The 27141-nt window shown below is 41.9% G+C and overlaps 1 protein-coding gene across 4 annotated transcripts; it reads right to left on the reverse strand.

The window, feature by feature from the left end:
* Positions 1-10308: 10308 nt before the first annotated feature.
* On the reverse strand, positions 10309-25137 carry LOC109897325 (histone acetyltransferase KAT7). 4 transcript variants are annotated; one of them, XM_031834196.1, is made up of 14 exons: positions 24967-25137; positions 18827-18974; positions 17810-17971; positions 16097-16336; positions 15833-15915; positions 15595-15681; positions 15315-15413; positions 14944-15033; positions 14252-14437; positions 14021-14110; positions 13774-13914; positions 13593-13686; positions 13210-13463; positions 10309-12627 (listed from the first exon to the last, which is right to left on the reverse strand). In XM_031834196.1, the coding sequence occupies exons 1-14, from the start codon at positions 24979-24981 to the stop codon at positions 12529-12531; spliced, it is 1788 nt and encodes a 595-aa protein (XP_031690056.1). In that variant the 5' UTR covers positions 24982-25137; the 3' UTR covers positions 10309-12528. The 4 variants fall into 4 exon arrangements, with proteins under 4 accessions (XP_031690056.1, XP_031690055.1, XP_031690057.1 ...); XM_031834195.1 differs by having other exon boundaries at positions 14923-15033; positions 24967-25133; XM_031834197.1 differs by lacking the exon at positions 17810-17971 and having other exon boundaries at positions 14923-15033; positions 24967-25133.
* Positions 25138-27141: the final 2004 nt, after the last annotated feature.

Consider the following 27141-nt stretch of genomic DNA (forward strand, 5'->3'; position numbering starts at 1 on the left):
AAAGATCTCTCTGTACTTTGCTCCATTCATCTTTCCCTCATCCTGACTAGTCTCTCAGCTCTGGGAAGAGTCTTGGTGGTTCTAAACGTCTTCAATTTAAAAAGGATGGAGGCCACTGTGTTCTTGGGGACCTTCAATGCTGCAGAAATGTTTTGGTACCCTTCCCCTGATCTGTGCCTCGGCACAATTCTGTCTTGGAGCTCCTCAGACAATTCCTTTGACCTCATGGCTTGGTTTTGCTCTGACATGCTGTCACGCCCTGGTCAAAGTATTTTGTGTTTATCTTTATGTATTTGGTCAGGCCAGGGTGTGGCATGGGGTTTTTGTAATTGTGGTGTGTTTGTCTTGGGGTTTTGGTGGTGGTATTGGGATTGTTACTAGTAGGGTTATCTAGCAAAGTCTATGGCTGTCTGGAGTGGTTCTCAATTAGAGGCAGGTGTTTATCGTTGTCTCTGATTGGGAACCATATTTAGGCAGCCATATTCTTTGAGTTTGTGGTGGGTGATTCTGTTACGGCTTTCTTCTATATCCTCCTCTGACGAAGAGGTAGAACAAGGATCGGACCAAAATGCAGCGTGTTGATTTAGATTCATATTTAATCAAACAAAGAAACACGAACTTACACGAACACTACAAAAAACAATAAACGTAATCGAAACCGAAACAGCCTATCTAGTGCAAACTAACCGAGAGTACACATAGGACACTAAGGACAATCACCCACGACAAACTCAAAGAATATGGCTGCTGTACTCCAATCAAGTTTTCGAAACATCTCAAGGATGATCAATGGAAACAGGATGCACCTGAGCTCAATTTCGTGTCTCATAGCAAAGGGTCTGAATACTTATGTAAATTACTAGCTTGCAACAATTTCTAAAAACCTGTTTTCGCTTTGTCATTATAGGGTATTGTGTGGAGATTGATAAGGATTTTTTGTTGTTGTTAAATCAATTTTAGAACAAACTGTGGAAAAGGGGTCTGAATACTTTCCGAATGCACAGTAACTGCATAACATCAACAATTTATTTTTATTTTTTTATCTTTATTTAACTAGGCAAGATCAGTTAAGAACAAATTCTTATTTTCAATGACGGCCTAGGAACAGTGGGTTAACTGCCTGTTCAGGGGCAGAACGACAGATTTGTACCTTGTCAGCTCGGGGATTTGAACTTGCAACCTTCCGGTTACTTGTCCAACGCTCTAACCACTAGGCTACCCTGCCGCCCCAACATGCATGCCAATCTTTCCTTGTTGAGGGTTAAAGAGAGATTAAAGTATTCTCTTGTAGTTTTTATGAGAAATATTACTTTGATGAAAATTCCAGATCGTCTGTATAATCAAATAGCATACATCTCAGACACTCATACATACCCCACAAGACAGGGGACTCGCCACAGTATTATACAGAGCCATGATCGCATGGAACTCCCTTCCATCTCCAATTACTCAAGCAAACATCAAAATGACCTAAAAATCTTTTATAAAACAACATCTCATGGCACAATAGGGACTGTGAAATGACACACACTGACACACTCTAACACAGTCTAAGGCACTGCATTTCAGTGCTCGAGGCGTCAATCCAGGCACCCTGGTTAGATTCCATGCTATATCACAACTGGCCGTGATTGGGAGTCCCATTTGGAGGCCCACAATTGGCCCAGTGTTGTCCGGGTTTGGCCGGTGTAGGCCGTCATTGTAAATAAGAATTTGTTCTTAACTGACTTGCCTAGTTAAATAAAGGTCAAATAAAAAAAATTGTAGTTGTATTGTTTGTATATCGTTGTATTTTACATTTGTGTGACGGTTCTTGTCTATCAGTGTATCCCTGTTTTGTTACTTGTCGTGTTCTATGTTTTTGTGTGGACCCCAGGAAGAGGAGCTGCTGCTTCGGCAAAAGCTAATGGGGATCCTAATAAACCAATAAAACCAGTAGTCATTCAGGATTTTCGGACACAATACATTAATTACCATTCATTTCTATTGGGCAAAGAATAATCTGAAACACAACCAAAACAAACTGCAAATGGATCCAACAAGTTTGTAGAGTCACAAGCGTGATATATTCATTGTTTGCTAGGAATATGGGAACAAATACGAAACTTTTGACTACTTTATTTTTACGAATCTTTAGGGGTGCCAATAATTTGGACCCCTACCTTTTTGAGAAAAAAGGTATTACTTGTTAAGCAAAATCAATTTTTTTAGCAATTGCATTACTATAAAATGATATAATTTCCCACTTTTTTTGAGCATACAATATAGCTCAGTATTTGAATCATTTATTTTATACAGTCATTACTGCTCATCTTTATCAAGGGTGTCAATAATTTCAGACCCGCTGTACATAGTCTTTGCCCCTGGGAAATAATATTTATTTGCCAAATTGAAGCATATGGAAAGCAGTTAGGAGCTTGGAAATGCCTCAGGGATGAATCTATTTACAAGGTTATCTTTTCCCTGAAGAAGGAGCAAAAGTTTATTGCTGATTTATAAATTATCTATAAAATAACATAGTTATATCGTTATTACTTTAATTTCAATGGCATCACAGTATGTGTTACCCTGATATCTTCATATAATAAACAGAAGATTGGACTAAATAGCAAGATCCTGCTGAGCATTGAATACACAACTCATTCATTGACTCAATACAGAGGCTTGCCATCCCATGTGTGATTTAACACTGCTTATCTTCCGATGTGACAGTTATAGTTTAGTGAAAAGGAGTTGACTTGATTATAAAGCCCACAGTGCGTCAGTAGTTTACCACACAGTAGCTAGTGGTGTGGAGAGGAGATTAAGGCGGATGCCTCTCAGTGACTCGCTCTTTAAAAGACCATTTCCTAACAGGGTGTGGGTGTACCTCACAGCTCAGTCTGGCAGGTAGTGAGATCTAGCCCATCTGTGACACACACGCGTTGCAGTGGAGAGCGAGTGTGTACCATACGGCAACACACCAGCTAACTGACTGATGCTTGATTTGAGTTTAACTGCTTTCCAATCAGCCGAGGACTTTAGAGGAAACATGCTTCAAAGACACATGCTGGTCTCTCAGGCAAATGATTGAGTCAATCCATCATTGAGGGAAATGCCCAGTCATATGAATGATATACTCATTGGAGTAAGCTCTCTTTACTACATTATTCCATATTTGTTATTGCATAGTTTTGATATCTTCAATATTATTTTACATAAAATATAAAGCATAACCCTTGAATGAGTAGGTGTGTCTAAACTTTTTTGACTGGTACTATATGTGCATAAATATGATATAGCACCAGGACTATACCCAGATGAAGACAGCTTGTCTGTCGAAATGTTGGTTATTAGGTTATAAAATGATTGCATCCAGTGCGACGGCTCTCCTTTTCTTTTTCAAGTGTTCTACTCTGCCAGCCATCACCTAAACAGGTGTGCGTTTCTTTTGCCTCCAGATAGCACCAGTATTAACCTTGCTAGACAAGGAATTACAGAATATTTGTAGACACATTTCTGTAGAGACGGTTATGAGCAGTGACATGATGGTATTGTCGTTCCTTTTGGTCTAGAATTCATATGGACAGAATCAGTCAAATATTTTCCCCTGTCCGTTTGGAGAGCGGTTACAGTGTTTCTCATCAGGACACTCAGATCATCTGAGGACCCTCCTTAGATCACATCCTCAAATCAGCCTTGGTCTAGTCTGGTCTAACTAATTTCATCTCTCTGCATCCTCTGACCCTTCCCTCATCACTCCACGCCTAAACATGGCCAGAGAGGTCTGACTACTTTCAATCACCACAAAGTGTCAGAGAGAAATGTCTCACCTCAACTAAATGTTCCCTTCTGTAGATGTGTGCCTTGATGAAATGTCGGCATCTGGGAGAGTTATGCTAAAAGCACAAACAAAGATGATTACCAAACAAATTGAATGTTTTGTTAACATAAAATGAATGCCTTGATAGTTGACGGTGGACTGGTTAACTGTATTATTGACATGGTCCAGAGAGCTATGTGAAAGACCAGTTATCAATTGGTTTGGGACTGATTTACCCGGCCGGGACTTTTTTGTCACCCTTGGTGAACATAACTCATAAAACACAAACCACATGTGGCGTCCCACAAAGTTCGATTTTGGGTCCTTTACGGTTCAGTTTATATATATGTTACACCTTGGCAGCGTTATCAGTAAGCAAAGCATTGATTTTCACTGCTACGCAGACAATACACAATTTTGCATTTCAGTGTCACCAGAGGATTTTAGCTCCACAGATAAATTATTAGGCCGTATTAGTGATTTATATACTTAGATGGCTCACAACGTCCTCCAGCTGGGGTACTTAATGTTGGAGCCAAAGCACAGAGAGAATCTAGTTGCACATTTTAATTCACGGGCAATAAAGATAAAACAAAAGATAAAAAACCTAGGTTTTACTTTAGATTCTGAACAAAATTTCAAATCACACGTTAGGAATGTGACCAAAAAAGCTTTTTACCACCTGAGGAACATTGCCAAGTTGCGGCCGTTTCTCTCTCAGGCTGATACAGAGAGAATCATCCATGCTTTTATTACAAGCAGGCTTGACTACTGTAATCTTCTCCTGTCTGGTCTACCCAAAAAAAAGCCATTGGTCAACTGCAAAACATACAGAATGCTGAAACACGGGTACTGACCAAGACCAGACTGAGAGCACACATTACACCGGTTTAAAGGTCTCTGTACTGTAAAACATACAGAATGCTGCAGCATGGGTACTGACCAAGACCAGAGAGCACACATTACACCGGTTTAAAGGTCTCTGTACTGGCTGCCTGTGAGTTTTATAATTCATTTTAAGATTCTTCTCTGGGTTTTTAACTAAATCCACAATTGTGCACCCCAATGCATGTCAGACATGCTTTTAAGTTATGTACCCAGTAGGTCCTCAGGTCCTCCTCTGTCCTAAAGCTTACGGCCAAGAGGCATGGAGAGGCAGCTTTTAGTTATTATACCCCCAGCCTCTGGAATACCTTCCCAAAGAACCTGAGGAGGGCCAAAACTGTGTTGGTTTATCTGACGTTTGTTGTGTAGTAAATATTTCAGCTTTTATTTTCGTAGGTTATTAATTATTTTTTCCTGTAATGCACATTGCGTTGCATTCCATGTCTGAAATGCTTGATTTCATTTGATTTGATCGGTGGAACAAGAGAGAGAACACTAGGGACTAATCATGCTCTCCCTCAGGAGCGTTTTAGTTGGCAGTGTGACATTCCAGACTGAAGGCAGAAGTGTTGAGAAGGAACCTGACATAAATTCTCATCCTAATTGGCTTGAAGTCAATCTAACCTATGCATTCCTCGGTACCTGTAATAGAAATGGTTGACATGTATCGCCCAGGTGGGATGACTTTTCAACGAGGTCCAATTCTAGGAACACATTTTTGCTCATTAATACCCTCAGAGTTATAAGATGTAGCATATGTGTGTAGGGTTGCGTAACAATCCAAATTAGCAGGCTAATTTCCGAATGAATTACAATAACTAATAAAGAATCTTTCAAGTTGATGCCAGATGTTGAAAACTTGAAGACTGACATTCTTTATTGCTATTTATTGCTCTTTGTAGATGGGTTGCCTGACAACGTCGCAAAAATGATGTGCGCGCATCGATGGGCAGAATGCTGTGTGTTTTATGATTCTGAAAGGTCAGATAGCTGGGAGAAAACTACTCAACAACATGGCTGCTATGTCTCCATCTAATTTGGCTGATCTCTTGAGCTGTGCTAGACATGATTAACACAACACAGCTATGTTACCAAAATGTTGTTTCAGTTATATGGCTGAAACAGGACTGTAAAACACAAAATAAAGATGACTAGACTAAACATTTATTTCAGTTTTTTTATCTTCCAGAAATATGTCATTATCTCCTGATGACGTCCACAATGTCCATTGATACTGACCCTTATGACTTCAATGGAGAATGATTTTCAAATGGGTCTGATTTTCAATGCAGCTTGATTACAGGCATTTATATCATGTAATTCTGGCAGGTTCTATATAACCTCTCACCTGTATCAATCATTCTACTTCAATGATACATTCATTTTATTACATATACTTTTTATTTTATTTTTATCAATCACATTAAAAAAAAGTGAATCCTGTCAAAGACGCTAAGTTAACTTAACTTCCCAGCCAGCCTGATCTTCCTGGCACATATTCACACCTCTAAACATGAGGCAGCAACATGCCTGAGATTGACTGCCTACTCAGTGAGACCTGCCATTTCAACTGAAACAACCTCTGTGGCCTGGGTAGGATTGAGCTGGATAGAGCCGCAATCTCATTTTACAGATTCATCCCTAGAGTTGACCCCAATGTCCAAAAAGACAATGAGGATATTAGGAACCTTTGTGACTGGCTGGGATATTGAATGCAAAACACATGGCTATGTGCTGATTGAACCACTCTTGTCACGCACATCCAATAGCACCTGTACTTCAGTCTGGAATTGGTCCATCTATCATTAGAGGGATGATATAACCAACGCATGTGTAGCATGTTATTTTGTTCTTTCTTGTGGTGTATATCCAGCCTGTATTTTAATGTATGTATTGTATGTGTGTATTAACATAGACCTTAGCCTATGCCTGCTATGTGACGCATGCCATAAAACACATGGAAGATGTAGGCCTACATGCTACATGCAGATCTGCCACCAGAGGTGTCATGCCCATAAGGGGCACAGGGGCACGTGCCCCCTCAGATGTGTCCTGGGGAAGGAAAAAAAAAGAACATGACATGTTTTTGTTTAATTTGTTGTTGTTGTTTCTCTGTAATACTACTAGACACCTACATATGTAGGATGTTAATTTGAGGCAGTTTACTACAGCAGGAAAATAATCCTGCAGCAATAGGAAATATTATGTGGATTATAATTGATGCAATTTTTTTGTAAGGAATGATACATTTTTTGTAATTGAAAATCAAGTCTGTTATTTCAAAGTGGAAATGACAGACTTCAGAAACCTTTTTAAACCTCAAATACACTACAAGTGTTACATTTCCAAGTTATGGGAAACAAGTTTTTGGAAGCAAACCACTCGATTTCATCCCTACTTTATATCGTCATCGAACATGTCACCCTCCATAGGAGAGGGGGTGACCTCGACAATTTATTGTTAAAACGAGAGGCTGCCTGGATCTTTAATTTAAAGACCATTGTTCCTTTCGGTCTTAACGTAGACTTTTATCTGAAGCCATTCTTGTGATTATTGTGATTTTGCTATTGTAAATGTTTGTAGGCCTATGTAGACAAATTGTATCTATGATCATATGCTATCCATTCATGTTTTTGGTATGTTATTTTTATATCTGAGAATTAACCAATGGTATCAGGCCACACCCAGCCATGATTACAGACACCTGTGTGTGTCCTTTGACACTATTTGAAGACAGCTTGTCTGTTAAAACATTGGTTATTAAATTATTGCATCTGAGCTCCTAGAATATGCGCCTCTCCTTTAATTTTTCAAGTGATCAAATTAAGATCCTACATCTGTACCAATTTTATGAAGTTGGCTTTAGCTAGCCCAGATATGTTCCCAATCTCCCTACCTCATAACTAGCTACCAAGAAGACATTTCAGGCTATCAAGTTAGAGTAGCTTGTCTAACTATCTCAGCTGGCATGCCTGCTGGCAAGGTTGGTAGACTAGAAAAGCAAGCAATTACTAAATGTACTGAATAAGACTCATTCATTTCAATATTTTACTCAGATTTGAGTAGAAATGCAAAGTAGCATATTTAGTTTATTACATTTAAAAAAAACACCAGTCAGTAGGATACAGACAGGTCAAAAGGTATGATTAGATATGCAGAAAAATAACCATGTTGTTTTTACATAGAATTAAGCATAATGCTTATGGCTCTAGATTGCAGAAAAAAGCTGTTTCAAATGTTTGAAAAATGCTAAATTCTCCAAATTGGCAAATAGCTGAATTATTGGTGATAATGAACAAAGCAATGTTAAACATTCCTAATTAATGACATAACTGCGTTCTGGGTATATTTTGTAAATGAGCTTTTATGATTTTATATGCATAGCCTTTCTCTGGCCAGCCACCCACCAGACATCCTCACATACTTTGTGCCCCCTATGGTTTTTGGGTTGCATGACTCCCCTGTCTGACACAGAGATAGAAAGAGTGAAATTACTGAATAAGAACTGTTAAGATATAAGAAACTTTTTTCAATACATATATTGATTAGAGAGGGTTGGATTTGTCCAACATTGATCTAATTAGCATTTTTTCATCACCAAGTCAACTGCAACTGCAATATATATTTCTTCAATAAATCATTGCTTATTGTGCTAACTCAATAGTACTCACCTCTGAGTGTTTTGCCCTCATTGGATGATCATTTATCCAGAGGTAAACAATTCGAACACACCATGTGAAACAAATGGGTTGGAAAAAAACAACACATGCATCATGAGAAAAGGTCAGATGGTTTTCGACACTCGTGAGTTTGCTCACCAGTTGCGCACAAAGCTATGTCAAAAACAATATTTATTCTCATAAAAATGCACATATGATGCTACATGGAGAGAGGGGCGGAGCAAAAACATTGGAATATAAATTGACCACAGCGTTACGGATTGACAGGCACACGAGAGAGACCACACTATAAAGACTGTTACAACTTTGGCTTTGCTTATTAATAGATATCTGTTTGTTTCAAACAGAAGAAACACCTGCTGCCTATCATCTATTTCCTCAAATTTACCGACATGGACGTTTTAAAGTTTGTGGTTTTGATTGTTGCAGTTTTTGCGCAGGTTTACTGTGCCCTGGGAACCCCAACCAGCGACGATGGAGATATATGGTCGATTGAAAACTGGCAGGTAAAACGCACGTCCCTCTTCTGAAGTGCATAGCTAGTTGGCTATCATTTTGGGGTTTCACGTTTAGGACATCTTATATGGCAATGGTTGATAGAAGGCTTATGTTACTTATTCACTGTTACAATTATTGTTACAGAGGGATCCGTTGGAAAGTGGCTTTGCCTTCCGAGTGGCTGACCCCATCAAGAGGTCCAATTCGCGGCAATTTCATGGACTAATTGGGCGAAGCTCAGGTGAATTCAACTTTCATATCCTTTAATTTGGTCTGGGTTTTTTTGTGGGTGGGGGGGGGGTCATAGTAAAATGAGCTTGTAGGCTATAATTTATAGAAATGATAGAAATTTGAATGAATTAAACACATTTAATTTCCCAATTTAGGAGTCCCTCAACCGATTCGACTGGGGCAGAAAAGTAGGTTTTTCAAATTTGAAAGCATTATTAATTAAATTATTAATTGGCATGCTTTGGGCTATAGCCTATATTATGTATTTCTCAAATAAAATAAATATTGGGTGTGTGTGTTTCATCAGGAAATAAAGGAGAAATGTATATTGGACTCATGGGTCGAAGGTCCTCAAGTGGAGGTAGAGTCAAGCACCTTACCAGATGAAAGATATGTTAGCTATCATTCTTCAGAACAATTTCAATCTAATGTATTTATTCCATATTTGTTTTTTCCAGAGTCACAAGAGGAATGGAACAAACCCCAGTATTACTAGAGATGAAGATATAACTTGATTGTTCAAAGTTACTGTAATAATCAATGTTGCTCAAATTATTAATCTAGGTCAAAGCAATCCAATACCTGCAACAAAGCTTAATTGATGTAACATAAGGAATGTGTAATAAGGGTCAATAATTATTTGACCCGTGTTTAAACTGCGTCAGGGATTTGCTGCAACTAATTGACATTTTATGCCTTCCTTAACTGTATCATTCTGTACTCTTCTTTGCAATACAAGCCGCTTGTTATGTTCAGTCAAGTATTTTTGTTGTTGCATAATATTAGATGGATTGTTGTGCAAACAAACAGGTATATTTGTCTAATGTAAGATCATTCACACGTCCCATCACTGAGTGCATTACTGAACCTCAAGATTCATTAATATTGTACAATTATTTGCTTTTCTGTGCTTCATATCAAATGCTGATCATTTGTCAGTGAACCCCTACACATCTATGTGGCAAAGGCTCAACGCTGTTCACATTTCCTTAATAAAAACAATTTGTTCAATCAAGTGCACTTTTTGTAGTGTTCATTTGCTTTCAACTGTGTAGATTTACCAGATTGGTGCCAGTCATGGAACGGAGATGAAACCACTAGACTGATCCATGCACCTGAGACAGCAACACATTGCAGTGTGTAGTGGCAATTGGTTGGGGAAACAGAGGATGCTGCTCAAGAAAGTTCAGAAAGAACACCTTGCACACAGGATCAAGACATTTTGGAGTTTAGATTTATTGGAGAGGAAGCAAGTACAAAAGCAGGTGCACACAACTTATCTACATATTAATGCTGTACAGAGGTACTGCTGACTGCTGTGTAGCTACAGTGGTCTACTGCTCTTTTGATAGCTTATTGAAGAACAACTGCTTGTATGAAGGTGAACATTATGACCACGCACACTGGTTTCAGATACACCAGAACAGCTCAGTTTGTCTTTCTATAGCTGCCATGACTGGCACAGGAGGAAACATCAAGACAACACAGCCCACAGCAACATGTTGGGAGGCAAAATATGAAAGGCAGAGGTAAAGGAGAATTGTTTTGGGGAAATTAACAGTTGACCTGTTGTAGCAGTGTTCCCAGGTTCCAATAAAATATACAGTGAAATGAGCTGCAAGTTGACCTGCTATAATACCGCTGTGTGATGTTAGGCCAAGTTAGCATCTATTCATGCCAAAGATGCTGCCATTATACAGACTCTTTGAAGAACCATGAACTTTGCAACTAAATCAAAATCATACCCCAAAATATAGTGGACAGTGTACAGTCTAGTTTTAGAGAGTCAAAATAAGGAAGTAAACAATCTGATGGGCAGGTATATTTCAAGGCCTTTTACTTAACATTCAAAAGCAGAAGGAATGAATGAAGCCGGACTGGCCCAAAACTATTTTAACATGCAATTTAAATTGGACATCCAACACAAGTGCTTATATTCTGAAAAGAATCATAACGCCATATTATTGGAGTATTAGTTTCCTAGTTCAACCTGGATCCATTGAAATATGGTGGTGAAATATACAGTCTATTTGGCAGCCTTGAAGAAATACCTCCTCTCAGATTCTGAGCTTGTTTTGTTTCTCCCCTCTGACATACAAATACACGGATCAAATAGCTTATTTTTTTAAACACACAAGAAAGAACCCAGAAACACAACAGAATAAAAACTCTACACAATGATTAACACGATTTCAGAATGACAGTGAAGTTTGTCAATCCTTTACGGTGTTAATAAAGAGTTCCCTTCTGACATATGGTCAGTAAAGGCCATTTCTTCTGCAACTATAAAGATGTGCACTTTATATATTCGTTGCCCTATTGTGGCAATAAATTCTTGAGATGAGGGCCATACGTCGCTGTGGAAACTCAAAATCTTTATATACACACAGCAGATGGAGGTCATTTCTGGTTTCATCCCATGTATATGCACAATCAGTCTAACAGTCAGTAACATCCATTATTTTATCCTTATACACATAAACAGACATAAAATGGGTTGACCACAGCACAAGACAAATAGTCTCTTTTGCTGTGTACTACATGCATTTGCTTGTTCCTCTGCAACATGTTAGAGAAAATCTCTTCTAATGACACGTTCAAATCTAGTCCTCAGTACGGCTAGGAAACCAGTCCTGCACATTTTAAAAACTTTCTTCAAATATACTTTGTCTTGCCAAACCTGTACTATAAAATCTTCTCTCCATCATTTAAATATATTGACAGCATGACTTGAACTTGACATCAAATTCGCACTTCGGCCAGTTCTTCTCCTCCTCCCCCAAAGTGTTTACTTGTGCACTCTTCCTCATGGATTTAAAAGGAAGGGATTGGGGTAAGGAACTTCCTACAGCCAACGTTTTCACCAGTCCGAAGCTTTTAAATACTTGAAAGAGTGCACACTGTGGAGAGAAGGGGAAGAAAGAGAATTGGCAATCTTTCAGGAAGCCAAATGTAAAATAGCTTAAAAAAGGACATTAGCCAAAACAGCTTAACAGTGGTAAAACCAAACAGAAGTTTAAAAAATATATAAAAAAATAAAGTAAAATAAAGCCCAAACCAAACAGAAAATATTAAACACAATCAAGACACATGGATACATTGTTGTGTTACCTCAACCCCTCCCCAGAAAGACAGCTATATTCCCATACGTACTAACTGACTGGCTCACTAGGTTAATACGGTTCTACTGAGAAGTTGTGTGAGGCAAGCTAGGGTCTGGATTCAAGCAACCCACCATCAGTATTCTTGTTGCTATTATGATCTACTACTTAAGCCTGGTTAGGACTCTCAATAATCATGATCAATAATTCTGCACTAACACAGTGTACTGATCAAAAAGTTGTTTGAAGTAAACTATTCTGATAGTGAGCTTTGAACCCAGGTCATTGTGTTGGAGAGTTGGCGTGGTAAGGTGTAGGGGGAAGAAGTGTCCTATGTTCCTTTAGGTGGGGTCCACTTTAAGGCAGTGGGTTCAATAGTCTTGCTGCTGCCACGCTTGGTCTCCTTGGCTTTCCAGTCGTCGATTAGGTCCTGGAGGAGATAGTTAGCATATAAGCCTCAAAAGCCAAGGTTTGTCACACTCCGTTTCAAAACCTGTGGAAGTTCTCCTCAGGAAGACAAAAAAAAAGGACAGACAACAGTGGTATAGATGGAAACTAGACATGTTGCCACTTTTCAAACCCATTAAATATTTAGCATGTTTCAGCTTATTTTATTTATTCATACACAACTAACACAGCATAGGCAAACTGACTGACACGGTAGAAAGAGAAACAAAGCAAATTTAAAAAATAAAAAAAATTAAAAAGCCTCTCCTGAGGGGAAACGTTACTTCTACTCAAAATCCAATACCAAAGTTCTCCAGACTTCCAATAGTAAAGTCATCGTGATGAGATTTGGAAGGATGGCTCCGTGAGGTTAGTAGCACGTTAGCACTGCTAGGCTCAATGATACGTGGATGTCCAAGACAATATCGAGACTGAACTGACGTCTAATGGAATAACCCAAACCCCAACTAATTCCACAGTTAGTTGGAGAAATGTCACACTAAAATCAGAACTTGTTCTTGGCAGACTAAAGAATAAATATATGAAGAAATGGTAGGTGACATACCTGTCTCTTCAAGACCAAGTGCTTCCCTTTCCAGTACTTGAGCATCTGGAGGGACTGCAGGGTGCTGACAATGTCCACTGGGTTGACGGCTGTCTCCTGGCTGATCTCCTTGATGGAGATCTCCTTCCCCTGGAACTGGTTGAGGTAGCGCAGCAGCACCTCCTTCCAGTAGGACCTGTAGCTGATTAGGCCCAGGTCTGAGAGGGGCCGCTCTGGAGAGCCCACCTTCTCCTCCACCTTAGACAGTAGGTAACCTGGGAGAGGGCAGACCACACACAGGGTTACACAGAGACCAGGGTTAGGGAGAAACCAGGAACACACACGGGGTTACACAGAGGTCAGGTAGAGTTACAGAGAGACCACAAGGTAGTGGCTGGACTCACTGAAGTCAATCAGCATCTTTCCGTAGCCCTGCCTCATGTACTGTGGCATGGTGAGGATACAGGAGACATTGTAGTTCAGGAACGAGTTCTTCTCCTAAAATGGGAGGGCATAGACGTTTTGAGTTTGAGAAAAGCAGTTTATAAATTAAACGTAGCATTATGACTACGACTGACTGGTTACCTTTGAGAAGTAGCCAACAAGATGGCAGCCGGTGTTGTCAGCCTCTGTCATGACGTAGAAGAGGAAGGGCTCCACGTCGTAGTATAGGGTCTTGTGGTCCAGGAAGAGCTTAGCCAGAAGGCACAGGTTTTGGCAGTAGATCTGTGGATGATAGGGTCATTTAGCAGGGCTATGGTCAGAGCAGGGTAGTCATAACATTCACAAGGCAGGATAACATAACATTCCTGGGACCACAGCAATCTCTCACCTTGTTCTTTTTACCGTCCACCTCAAAGACGGAGATGTTTCCCTTTCGATAGATCTCATCCCCTGGTGGGTGTTTCCAGACACACTTGGCCTGTACAGGGGGAGGAACAACACCGACCATCATATAAATACCTATTCAGAACTGAGATCCACTCTGAAACGTCTGAATCCATCCATAAAGAACAATCAGAAAACACCCGAGAAACTAATTGACATGCACCAACGTTCTCACCATGTGCCGGCGCAGGATGGTCAGACTCTTCATGTACTTGAGGCAGAACTCACACATGTAGAGGCGTCCCAGGCGGGCGTACTCCTCGGGGTAGGGCGAGTGGTACCAGGTGTCCAGCTCGTAGCGGCCAAACACGATGGTCTTGATCATGTTGCTGCCCTCCGCCACCTGGCCCTGAAGCTTCTCCTGCACCAGGCGGAGGACAGGGAGAGGGGACAGAAAAGGGAGGAGGAAGAGAGAGGTTTGACCAACGCAGCGAGGGAGAGGGGCAGGCAAAGCGCCACGGTAGGAGAACTCATTACTCTCCGTGGAAGCGACCACGGAGATTACGCTTTCATTTAGAAAGAAAAGGTTAGAAATGTGTGTGGAAAGGATAAGAGAGAGCTTTGATTTGGAAGACTGAAAGGGGAGCCTCTTAAAGATATCGGCTAGAGTAAATCTAACTCAAAGAGAGCGAAGAAGAACTTCTCCATAAACTACCCGGTCTTGTAACTGACAACACCAGACAGTGTGAGTAGCCAGATTACCCAGAATGCTCCCCGTCTGGCACTGCCCACCATAAACGGTGAGAGCTGGGCGTCGACTGGGCCCAGTCCAGACAGTCACTAGTACAGGCTCAGGAAAAGAAAGAGGAAAATGGGAGGAAGGGCGATGAGTTCTCTCTCTCTTACAAGATCCTCCGAAGCACGTGCCTGGGCTTTTCGAAAGAGCTCCAGGTCGTAATCACTTGTGATGTTCTCCAGGAGGGGCTCTCGGTTGTTGCCGTGGGACTGCCGGTGATCCTGGGACATCAGAGAGGGAGAAGAAGCCTTTAACCTCAGAACAATCAGCACATCTCTTCAACCGGACACATTATTTACCAACATATCTTTTGTCCGAACAGTTGTCAAACTGTGCTTGCGAGACACTTTTTAACATTGGAAGTATTATATTTGTTTACCTTTCGTATGGGATAAGAGTGTATTACAACGCGTAGGCTACATCTTTTTCTTCTGGCACTAATGGAAAAGGGGCGTTTTTTCTTTCCTAGAGTTTGGATTAGAGGTCAGATCATCACACTCACCATGTACTGGTCTTTCTGCTCTTTTAGCAGACCCGAGTTCCTCTTCTTCCTCATTTCCGTCACCTTCTCCTTGTACCTCATCTGTCTCTCCGTTGGGGCCTAATCCATTATGCAATTTTATGAAACGGCCATGATACTGCCTTTAAATCCAAATCCTATTTTGCACCCTATTGCCTTTCTTGAAACATTTACTGCAAGGAGGGACAAATCCAAACCAAAAACAGTAGCGTAGTGATAAAATGAGATGGTTGACCAAATGAAAGGCCCAGGATCATAATACCTGGTGACGGGTACCATGTCTATTCTCATCCTGCCGGTGGGACAACGTCCGCTCCTCCACCTGTTTGTCACGAGAGGAGGCCCTCGTCTGTGAAGAGAAATCCCGTTTGGTAAGCCATCCCTACTAAAGATATGCCTACAGTATGTTGTTTTATTAAGTAGTAGGCAGACAGATGTCAGACACGGTCCTAGAATCCCACACCTCAACAAAGCCAACTTCCAAGGGCTTGTAGATTTACCTTGCATTCATCTACAGAGAGGTTGTGGAAGAGAGGGCAGCCAGATATTGAGAAGTGCCTCTCATGTTTCCCTGTCAAATGGCCTGAAAAACAAAATAAAACAGAGAACGTCAAGTGAAACAAATGCAGAACATAACAATTAACAGTGTGTGTTTTGAAGGTGTAGCGTTCTGAGGTCCACATTGCACAAAAAGTCAACTATGTAAATAAAATGTCCTGCCCTCATTGACGGTGGAGCTGACAGTTAAGAATGAGATCATTTACCCAGGGAGTTGCAGCCTGGTGTGGGGCACTTCATGTTGAAGTTGTAGCTCTCGTGGAAGCGGCGGCGCTTGGGCCTGTGGGAGAGGTCACTGCCAGAGTCTTTGAGTGACAGCTCCTTGGCCAGGCTCTCGTCATGAGAGGCGTTAGGGCTGGACACGTCAATGTCCGACTCCGATGAGAGGGCGTTCCCTGTTGGGGTGCGGGGCGGAGACTCGTCCTGGTCTGCTGCTCGCTTCAAGTCTGGAAGAGCCAACGAGGAGAAGAACACATGTAAAGGAATTGTTGTGAATATAAAGTATGCTCTCTCTAATTCTCTCTCTCTCTCTCAGAGGACCTGAGCCCTAGGACCATGCCTCAGGACTACCTGGCCTGATGACTCCTAGCTGTCCCCAGTCCTCCTGGCTGTGCTGCTGCTCCAGTTTCAAACTGTTCTGCCTGCGGCTATGGAATTCTGACCTGTTCACCAGATGTGCTACCTGTCCCAGACCTGCTGTTTTCACTCCTGAGGTGCTGACCTGTTGCACCCTCTTCATCCACTGTGATTATTATTTGACCCTGCTGGTCATCTATGAACATTTGAACATCTCCACACGGCACAGCCAGAAGAGGACTGGCCACCCCTCATAGCCTGGTTCCTCTCTAGGTTTCTTCCTAGGTTCTGGCCTTTCTAGGGAGTTTTTCCTAGCCACCGTGCTTCTACACCTGCATTGCTTGCTGTTTGGGGTTTTAGGCTGGGTTTCTGTACAGCACTTTGAGATATCAGCTGATGTAAGCTTTATATGTACATTTGATGTTATATTCACAAGCCCGACAGACACCTCACATTTTTTTTGACCTTTATTTAACTAGGCAAGTCAGTTAAGAACATATTCTTATTTACAATGACGGCCTACCCCGGCCAAACCCGGACGACGCTGGGCCAATTGTGCGCTGCCCTATGTGACTCCCAATCACGGCCAGTTGTGATACAGCCTGGAATCGAACCAGGGTCTGTAGTGACACCTCTAGCACTGAGATGCAGTGCCTTAGACCGCTGCGCCGCTTGGGAGCCCACATGATGGGGCTTAGTTCATATTTCATTTCAGAATTGTGAATGAGGACATTCCAACTATCTCACCACCCTCTCACAGTACCATGTTTATACAGTTTCAAGACACAAGATTCCATTTTGTTGTGATGCTGTTATAGACACACACTATGCTATATATTTTTTGTCAATGTGATGCTTTTGGTGATGCATTTATTTTTCACAATTCTTGCACACCCCCTTCAGGTTTGGAAAAACATGCCTTGGGAGGTATGAAACAGGACAGGAGGGGATGATGACTCATCATGACACCAAACACCCAATACATGATCGCATACAACGACCCCACCACACCAGCAACGGAAAACCAAAGGAATGAATAGGGATGGTAGCTACAAGAATAGGCTGCAATTTTCAACAGAACTGTCTTGAGAAACATAACAAATGAGTGGAATAACATGTGGAGGACAACACAACCTCAATTCATCTATGTTTGAGGACACAAGCCCAAAACAAACTTAAAGAGTAGAAAAGCACTAGTTGAGCATCACTGCCTCTTCGAAAACTTAAAATGATACACTGAAAATATAACATAAATAACGCAGTGGGTGGCCAGCTCTCGGGTGTGGACAATGGAGCAGGGGGGAACTGTGAGAGAAAGTGACCTTGCTGCTTCGTCCTCCTACCCTCCACATGCTGCTCCGTGTCCGACCCCGAAGAGCGACTCTGGCGCAGAGGGTATTTCTTGGGGGTGACCGGCGGCCCTTGCTGCAGACTACGGCTACGGGTCACGCGCCGGGCAGAGAAGGTCACCACCTCTGCTGGGCTGATCTGGACAGGGCTGGAATCTAAAAACACATTTTTTTAAACATATGTCTTCGGGGGTCTCTGGCCCTCAGCAGTAATGTAGCAGGCTAAGAGCTACAACTCTTGTCTCGTCAATGGACAAATCCCTTTCAAGCAGAGACACTTACGTACGCTCCCTTAACAAACGGATTCGTTTCCACAACATAACTGACCAGTAGAGTATAGGCAACAAACAAAACATAGGCCCAAGCAGTAGGCTACTTGTTGTGTATAACAACTTAATAACAATATCAGTTCAGTTGTCAAATTGAGGACCAAAGGACATGCCAAGCTTTTTAAAAACCACATAGAATGCAGCCAGTTTTTTTCAATAACAAAAGGGAGTGGAAACTATATCATCCTCTACTCAAACCATGACTGCCAAACCGAATAGGGATCAGGGGGGATGACTGATGTCTAAACCTATTCACAGTTTATGAGTTTGAATGCTGATATACAATGGCTATTGTACAGCAAGCGATAATAACCCATGAGCACATCTATGGGTATAGCTACAGACAGACAAAAGAGAGAGAACCCCGGCATTACATTCAGTATCATCATTTTGAATCTTCTGACTTAGATTATTGTCATAACATTTGGTTCAATGACCTAGACTAAAAACTCATAGGGCTGGAATCCAAGGGATTCATATAGGATTCATAGTTATTCAGCAGGTTCTTGATGCAGAAACATAACAATATAAATATATTGGCCATCTCATGAGAGTTCTCCATATCAAAACTGCATTGTTGGTTAAGGGCTTGTAAGTAAGCCACTGTAAGGTGTTTTATATTTATAACCTGTTGTATTCGGGCGCATGTGACAAATATTTGATTTGAAAAAGGCATATTTACCTTGTGAACTTTGGCTGAGTCGCAGCGATGCCCGGGTGAGGCGCGTGTTCCTCCGTGTTCTCCCATAGGTCTCGATTCGGTCTGTGTGCTCATGGTCAGCAGAGAAGTCTGAATCCTCAGTGCCGTCGGAGCTGCTCCCAGCATTCCTCTTTCATAGAACAAAAGGGCAGATCGGTCGTCTGTTATGCACATCAGTAACATAAACATGACGATTATTTGGTTTGGTTCCTGTTAGCTTGTATGAACACAATGCTATCGTTGAATCTATTTATGATTATCACGAAGCATCACTTGTGTGCCCCAATCTTCCTATTACTTTCGTTGTCGTCTTCCAACAACATGTGGGAGGAAAAAGCGCAATAGCCGCTCTAACTGCGACGTGAATATGCTATATTCAGTAGCCTACAGTGCATTCGGAAAGTATTCAGACCCCTAGAGACTTTTTCCACATTGTTACGTTACAGCCTTATTCTAAAATGTATTAAACCGTTTCCCCCCCTCCTCAATCTACACACAATACCCCATAATGACAAGGCAACCTTTTTTTTACATAAGTATTCAGACCCTATGCTATGAGACTCGAAATTGAGCTCAGGTGTATCCTGTTTCCATTGATCATTCTTGAGATGTTTCTACAACTTGATTGCAGTCCACCTGTGGTAAATTCAATTGATTGGACATGATTTGGAATGGCACAAACCTGTCTATACAAGGTCCCACAGTCGACAATGCATAACAGAGTAAAAACCAAGCCATGAGGTCGAAGGAATTGTCCGTAGAGCTCCGAGACAGGATTGTGTCGAGGCACAGATCTGGGGAAGGGTACCAAAAAAATGCCTGCAGCATTGAAGGTCCCCAAGAACACAGTGGCCTCCATCATTCTTAAATGGAAGAAGTTTAGAACCACCAATACTCTTCCTAGAGCTAGCCGCCCAGCCAAACTGAGCAATCGGAGCCTTGGTCAGTGAGGTGACCAAGAAAAATAAAATAACCCAATGGTCACTCTGACAGAGCTCCAGAGTTCCTCTGTGGAGATGGGACAACCTTCCAGAAGGACAACCATCTCTGCAGCACTCCACCAATCAGGCCTTTATGGTAGAGTGGCCAGACGGAAGCCACTCTTTAGTTAAAGGCACATGACAGCCCTCTTTGAGTTTGCCAAAAGGCACCTAAAGGACTCTCAGACCATGAGAAACAAGACTGGAGTAAACTTGGCATCATCCCTACGGTGAAGCATGGTGGAGGCAGCATCATGTTGTGGGGTTGTTTTTCAGCGGCAAGGACTGGCAGACTAGTCAGGATCAAGGCAAAGACGAACAGAGCAAAGTACAGAGAGATCCTTGATGAAAACCTGCTCCCGAGCCCTCAGGACCTCAGACTGGGGTGAAGGTTCACCTACCAACAGGACAACGACCCTAAGCAGACAGCCAAGACAACGCAGGAGTGGCTTCGGGACAAGTCTCTGAATGTCCTTGAGTGGCCCAGCCAGAGTCCGGACCTGAACCCGATCAAACATCTCTGGAGAGACCTGAAAATAATTTGCATTGTATTGCATGACATAAGTATTTGATACATCAGAAAAGCAGAACTTATATTTGGTACAGAAACCTTTGTTTGCAATTACAGAGATCATACGTTTCCTGTAGTTCTTGACCAGGTTTGCAAACACTGCAGCAGGGATATTGGCACACTCCTCCATACAGACCTTCTCCAGATCCTTCAGGTTTCGGGGCTGTCGCTGGGCAATACGCACTTTCAGCTCCCTCCAAAGATTTTCTATTGGGTTCAGGTCTGGAGACTGGCTAGGCCACTCCAGGACCTTGAGATGCTTCTTACGGAGCCACTCCTTAGTTGCCCTGGCTGTGTGTTTCGGGTCGTTGTCATGCTGGAAGACCCAGCCACGACCCATCTTCAATGCTCTTACTGAGGGAAGGAGGTTGTTGGTCAAGATCTCGCGATACATGGCCCCATCCATCCTCCCCTCAATACGGTGCAGTCGTCCTGTCCCCTTTTCAGAAAAGCATCCCCAAAGAATGAAGTTTCCACCTCCATGCTTCACGGTTGGGATGGTGTTCTTGGGGTTGTACTCATCCTTCTTCTTCCTCCAACGGCGAGTGGAGTTTAGACCAGAAAGCTCTATTTTTGTCTCATCAGACCACATGACCTTCTCCCATTCCTCCTCTGGATCATCCAGATGGTCATTGGCAAACTTCAGATGGGCCTGGACATGTGCTGGCTTGAGAAGGGGGACCTTGTGTGCGCTGCAGGATTTTAATCCATGATGGCGTAGTGTGTTACTAATGGTTTTCTTTGAGACTGTGGCCCCAGCTCTCTTCAGGTCATTGACCAGGTCCTGCCGTGTAGCTCTGGGCTGATCCCTCACCTTCATCATGATCATTGATGCCCCACGAGGTGAGATCTTGCATGGAGCCCCAGACCGAGGGTGATTGACCGTCATCTTGAACTTCTTCCATTTTCTAATAATTGGAAGTGTATCAAATACTTGTTCTCCACTCTATATCCATCCTGCCCTGCCTTATTAAAGTCTTCGAAAGCCAAGTTAATAAACAGATCACTGACCATTTTGAATCCCACCGTACCTTCTCCGCTGTGCAATCCGGTTTCCGAGCTGGTCACGGGTGCACCTCAGCCACGCTCAAGGTATTAAACGATATCATAACCGCCATCAATAAAAGACAGTACTGTGCAGCCGTCTTCATCGACCTGGCCAAGGCCTTCAACTCTGTCAATCACCGTATTCTTATCGGCAGACTCAACAGCCTTGGTTTCTCAAATGACTGCCTCGCCTGTTTCACCAACTACTTCTCAGAAAGAGTTCAGTGTGTCAAATCAGAGGGCCTGTTGTCCGGACCTCTGGCAGTCTCTATGGGGGTACCACAAGGTTCAATTCTCGGGCCGACTCTTTTCTCTGTATAAATCAATGATGTCGCTCTTGCTGCTGGTGACTCGCTGATCCACCTCTACGCAGACGACACCATTCTGTATACATCTGGCCCTTCTTTGGACACTGTGTTAACAAACCTCCAAACAAGCTTCAATGCCATACAACACTGCTTCCGTGGCCTCAAACTGCTCTTAAACACTAGTAAAACTAAATGCATGCTTTTCAACTGATCGTTGCCTGCACCCGCCCACCCGACTAGCATCACTACTCTGGACGGTTCTGACCTAGAATATGTGGACAACTACAAATACCTAGGTGTAGACTGTAAACTCTCGTTCCTGACTCCAATCAAACATCTCCAATCCAAAATGAAATCTAGAATCGGCTTCCTATTTAGCAACAAAGCCTCCTTCACTCACGCCGCCAAACATACCCTCGTAAAACGGACTATCCTACCGATCCTCGACTTCGGCGATGTAATTTACAAAATAGCCTCCGACACTACTCAGCAAACTGGAAGCAGTCTATCACAGCGCCATCCGTTTTGTCACCAAAGCCCCATATACCATCCACCACTGCGACCTGTATGCTCTTGTCAGCTGGCCCTCGCATCATATTCGTCGCCAAACCCACTGGCTCCAGGTCATATATAAGTCTATGCTAGGTAAAGCTCCGCCTTATCTCAGCTCACTGTAGCACCCACCCGTAGCACGTGCTCCAGCAGGTATATCTCACTGGTCATCCCCAAAGCCAACACCCCCTTTGGCCGCCTTTCCTTCCAGTTCTCTGCTGCCAATGACTGGAACGAATTGCACTAAAAAAAATATTTTTTTAAATCGAATTAAAATCAATTAAAAATAAATAAATAAAATCGCTGAAGTTGGAGACTCATATCTCCCTCACTAACTTTAAACATCAGCTATCTGAGCAGCTAACCGACCGCTGCAGCTGTACACAGCCCATCCAATCTACCTACCTCATCCCCATATTGATTTTATTTACTTTTTTTGCACACCAGTACTTCTGCTTGCACATCATCATCTGCACATCTATCACTCCAGTGTTAATTTGCTAAATTGTAATTACTTCGCCACTATGGCCTATTTCTTGCCTTACCTCCTCACGCCATTTGCACATACTGTATATAGACTTTTTTCAATTGTGTTATTGACTGTACGTTTGTTTGTGTCGCACTGCTTTGCTTTATCTTGGCCAGGTCGCAGTTGTAAATGAGAACTTGTTCTCAACTGGCCAACCTGGTTAAATAAAGGTGGAAAAAAATTCGATAGGATATTTTCCTGTGTTTAGTCCGGACTGCATTCTCACCTGCAGTGAACCGCACCACGGTATGAATAGAATCGGACAGAGTACACCCTTCTTGAGCAAATCACAGTGCGTTGTTTAGTGTGCTTTCGAGTGCAGATAGTAATCACACCAGTCCAAACGAGCCCAACTAAGGGGGTAAACGCACCAGAGGTCAGAAAAAACACACCAAACCAATTGTGTGAGAGCTCCCTACAACTGCAAAAACATGTGGCAAAGAAATGTACTTTATGTCCTGAATAGAAAGCGTTATATTTGGGGCAAATCCCAACACATCACTGAGTACCACTCTTCATATTTTCAAGAATGGTGGTGGCTGCATTATGTTATGGGTATGCTTGTCATCAGCAAGGACAAGGGAATTTTTTTGGATAAAATAAATGGAATAGAGCTAAGCACAGGCACAATCCTAGAGGAAAACTTAGACACTGTGAGGCAAATTCACCTTTCAGCAGGACCATAAACTAAAACACAAGGCAAAATATATACAAGAGTTGCTTATCAAGACAACATTGAATGTTCCTGAGTAGCCTAGTTACAGTTTTGACTTAAATCGGCTTGAAAGTATATGGCAAGACTTGAAAATGGAATGCTCAACAACCACCTTGACAGAGCTTGAAGAATAAAATAAAAAACATGTGAAAATATTGCACAATCCAGGTGTGCAACGTTTTTTTTTTAGATTTATCCAGAAAGACACAGCTGTAATAGCTGAAAAATGTGATTCTAACATGCATTGACTCACGGGTGTGAATAATTCTGATTTAATTTTCAATAAATTTGCTAACATTTCTAAACTACATGTTTTCATTATACTTATGGGGTATTGTGTGTAGATTGTGTGTAGATGGGTGAGAAAAAAACATTTAATCCATTTTGAATTCAGGCTGTCATGTGGAATAATTCAAGGGTATGTGAATACTTTCTGAAGGCATTGTATGTTTTGAAGCAAACTGGACTGGAATACTAACTAATACTCTACACAGAAAAAAAGTCCTAATCCAACAGCACAAGCACATAAAATACAAGAATCACCGAAAACATTGTTTACAAGCGTCAATCGTTTACATCTTGATTAATGTGGAGGAGGAGCATGTGTACAAGGAACACTTCCGTAGTACTTTTCCCACAATGCACCATATCAAAACATTTACCAACGGTCAGAACTGAAATCCACTCCATAAATGTTCCAAAACAAACATGAACATGCAACGGACCATGCATATGTATATCAACATTACCATACTGTTACGTTGACAACTAGCGTAGCGAAAATAATTTCGAGATGAAAATGGTTCAACAATCTTGAGGGCACTATGTGTCTTTAACCAATTGCAAGTGAGGAAAGGCGGGACAGGAGAAAATTAAACCAATTGACACTATGTTATTCCTGAATCAATCCAATGAAATCGTTGTTTTGAGGAAGACAAGTATTTGCCTCACCACCAGCAGGATTCAACTAGCTTCAGCCAGAGAGGTTTGAACCTAGATAACACCTTTTCCGTACACCCTGCGGGCCTGTTCCACCAAGCTTTTGGTTCTATCACTGCTAGCTGGTGGTTCATCTGTAAGATAGATAACTACGTTAGATAGCTAAAGCGATTGTGAAATTATGTTCAAATGCGCCCCATCACTATAGCCATGAATGAACACACTCATGGATAGCTGGTTAGCATTAACTAGACCACTATCGCATCAGCTTGCCATGCATTTGTGCTATTCTAAATGTTACACAAAATTGATTGTGCTATGCTTTAAGGCCAACCAGGGCTCAATTAGCTCCTATCTGTCACGTTATAGTGACATTTCGACATGATAGTAAGTTAGCTAAACAAATTGACATTAGATATAGCTAGCATGAGTCAGTCACCTGTATTTTACAACTACGTATATAATCAAACGAAGTTCTTACCTTTCTCCGAGGCATATTTCACTTTAACGGTGTCTGTTTTAAGACGTTAGCTACCCCTTAGCTGTAAAAAAAAAAAAAAAAACAGCGTTTTAAAATGAAAATGCTCACTAATGAAACTGGTTGACTGGAGATGCCGCTCAACGTTTGTCTCACACTTCCGTGGTATGTTCAAGCAAGTCGACACGTTTCGGAATGTTTTGAAACGGTTCTACTGTTATTCAATTGGCCACTAGATGGCAGTGTTGTAACGTGTACATGATGGTCCATTGTGTAAAGGCTCCTTGCTATCCGGAATCCATGGGAAGTCCCTACCATAGTACAAGTTGAAATGTAAGGTTAGGGTCTAGAGGTACGGACATCCCAAGGACCCCAGATAATGTACAGTGAAATACACTGACAATACACTGACTCATACAGTTTACATAAAAATAGACTGTGTATTTTTTTTTCTGAGGTAAAGTACAGTACAGTACACAAGATGAATAGTGAGAAGTTTGATGAGGATGTACATAGACCATTCATTCATCATAGAGCGCTGAATGAGTGTATATCAGGGGAGGTCTTGTGTAGCTGACCTCCCCTCCCCCACACACTCTGTCTTTGCTACTAAGTCTCACTCCCACCGAGTTCTATAGAGTTCTATACTGAACAAAAATATAAATGCAACATGCAACAATTTCAAAGATTTTACTGTTACAGTTCATAAGAAAATCAGTCAATTTAAATAAATTCATTAGGCCCTAATTTATGGCTTTCACATGACTGGGAATACAGATATGCATCTGTTGGTCACTGATACCTTTAACAAAAAAAGTAGGGTTTTGTATCAGAAAACCAGTCAGTATCTGGTGTGACCACCATTTGCCTCATGCAGTGTGACACATCTCCTTCGCATAGAGTTGGTCAGGCTATTGATTGTGGCCACTTCTTCAATGGCTGTGCGAAGTTCCTGGATGTTGGCGGGAACTGGAACATGCTGTCTTACACGTTGATCCAGAGCATCCCAAACATGCTCAATGGGTGACATGTCTGGTGAGTATGCAGGCCATGGAAGAACTGGGAAATTATCAGCTTCTAGGAATTGTGTACAGATCCTTGCGACATGGGGCCGTGCATTATTATGCTGAAACATGAGGTGATGGCGGAGGATGAATGGCACGACAATGGGCCTCAGGATCTCGTCACGTTATCTCTGTGCATTCAAATTGCCATTGATAAAAATGCAATTGTATTCATTGTCCGTAGCTTATGACTGCCCATACCATAACCCCACCACCACCATGGGGCACTCTGTTCACAAAATTGACAGTTCGCCCACACAATGCCATCTGCCCGGTACAGTTGAAACTGGGATTCATCCGTGAAGAGCACACTTCTCCAGCTTGCCAGTGGCCATCGAAGATGAGCATTTGCCCACTGAAGTCGGTTTCCGCGGCGGACTGCAGTACACGTGGTCTGCGGTTGTGAAGCCGGTTGGACATACTATCAAATTGTCTAAAACAACATTGGAGGCAGTTTTATGATAGAGAAATTAACACTCAATTCTCTGGCAACAGCTCTGGTGGACATTCCTGCAGTCATTCAATTGCATGCTCCCCCTGTGTAATGATCATGCTGTTTAATCAGCTTCTTGATATGCCACAGTTGTCAGGTGAATGTATTATCTTGGCAAAGGAGAAATGCTCAATAACAGGGATGTAAAACCAATTTGTACGTAACATTTGAGCGAAATCTGCTTTTTGTCCGTATGGAACATTTCTGGGATCTTTGGTTTCAGCTCATGAAACATGGGGCCGTTTATATTTTTGTTCAGTATATATGTAATTCTACGCTCACCCTCCTTCTCTCCCTATAACAATATTTCATGAAGACAAGTAACCGATTGGGAGTGCTTCTTGATTTTACAATCTAAAGACTGAATCCTCCACAGGCTTTTCTGGCTGAGAGCGATAACAAATAAATGAACTGTGGTCTATCTACAGTAAGTGATTATGAATTATGCTATTTGATTGTCAAATAAAATGTGCCATTGGGTATTATAAATCACAGGGCATTTACAGGAAAAGTGGCTGTTTCATAGAGCATGATTCATGTGGATTGTACACAATAAAAATATATATATATTTAATTTTAAAAGAATTGACTCTCATATCATATGAAAAGAAAACCAAGTAG

This window comes from Oncorhynchus kisutch, linkage group LG10, assembly GCF_002021735.2.
Source record: "Oncorhynchus kisutch isolate 150728-3 linkage group LG10, Okis_V2, whole genome shotgun sequence".
Lineage (NCBI taxonomy): Eukaryota > Metazoa > Chordata > Actinopteri > Salmoniformes > Salmonidae > Oncorhynchus > Oncorhynchus kisutch.

Bases quoted from the DNA above. Each gene is read 5' to 3' on its own strand.
- LOC109897325 (XM_031834195.1), bottom strand. The intron at 16,337-17,809 runs GTAGGAGGACGA...TGGCTCTTCCAG, and splicing joins CACGGAGCAGCATGTGGAGG to ACTTGAAGCGAGCAGCAGAC. The intron at 14,111-14,251 runs GTGAGAACGTTG...CCCCCTGTACAG, and splicing joins CCATCCTGCGCCGGCACATG to GCCAAGTGTGTCTGGAAACA.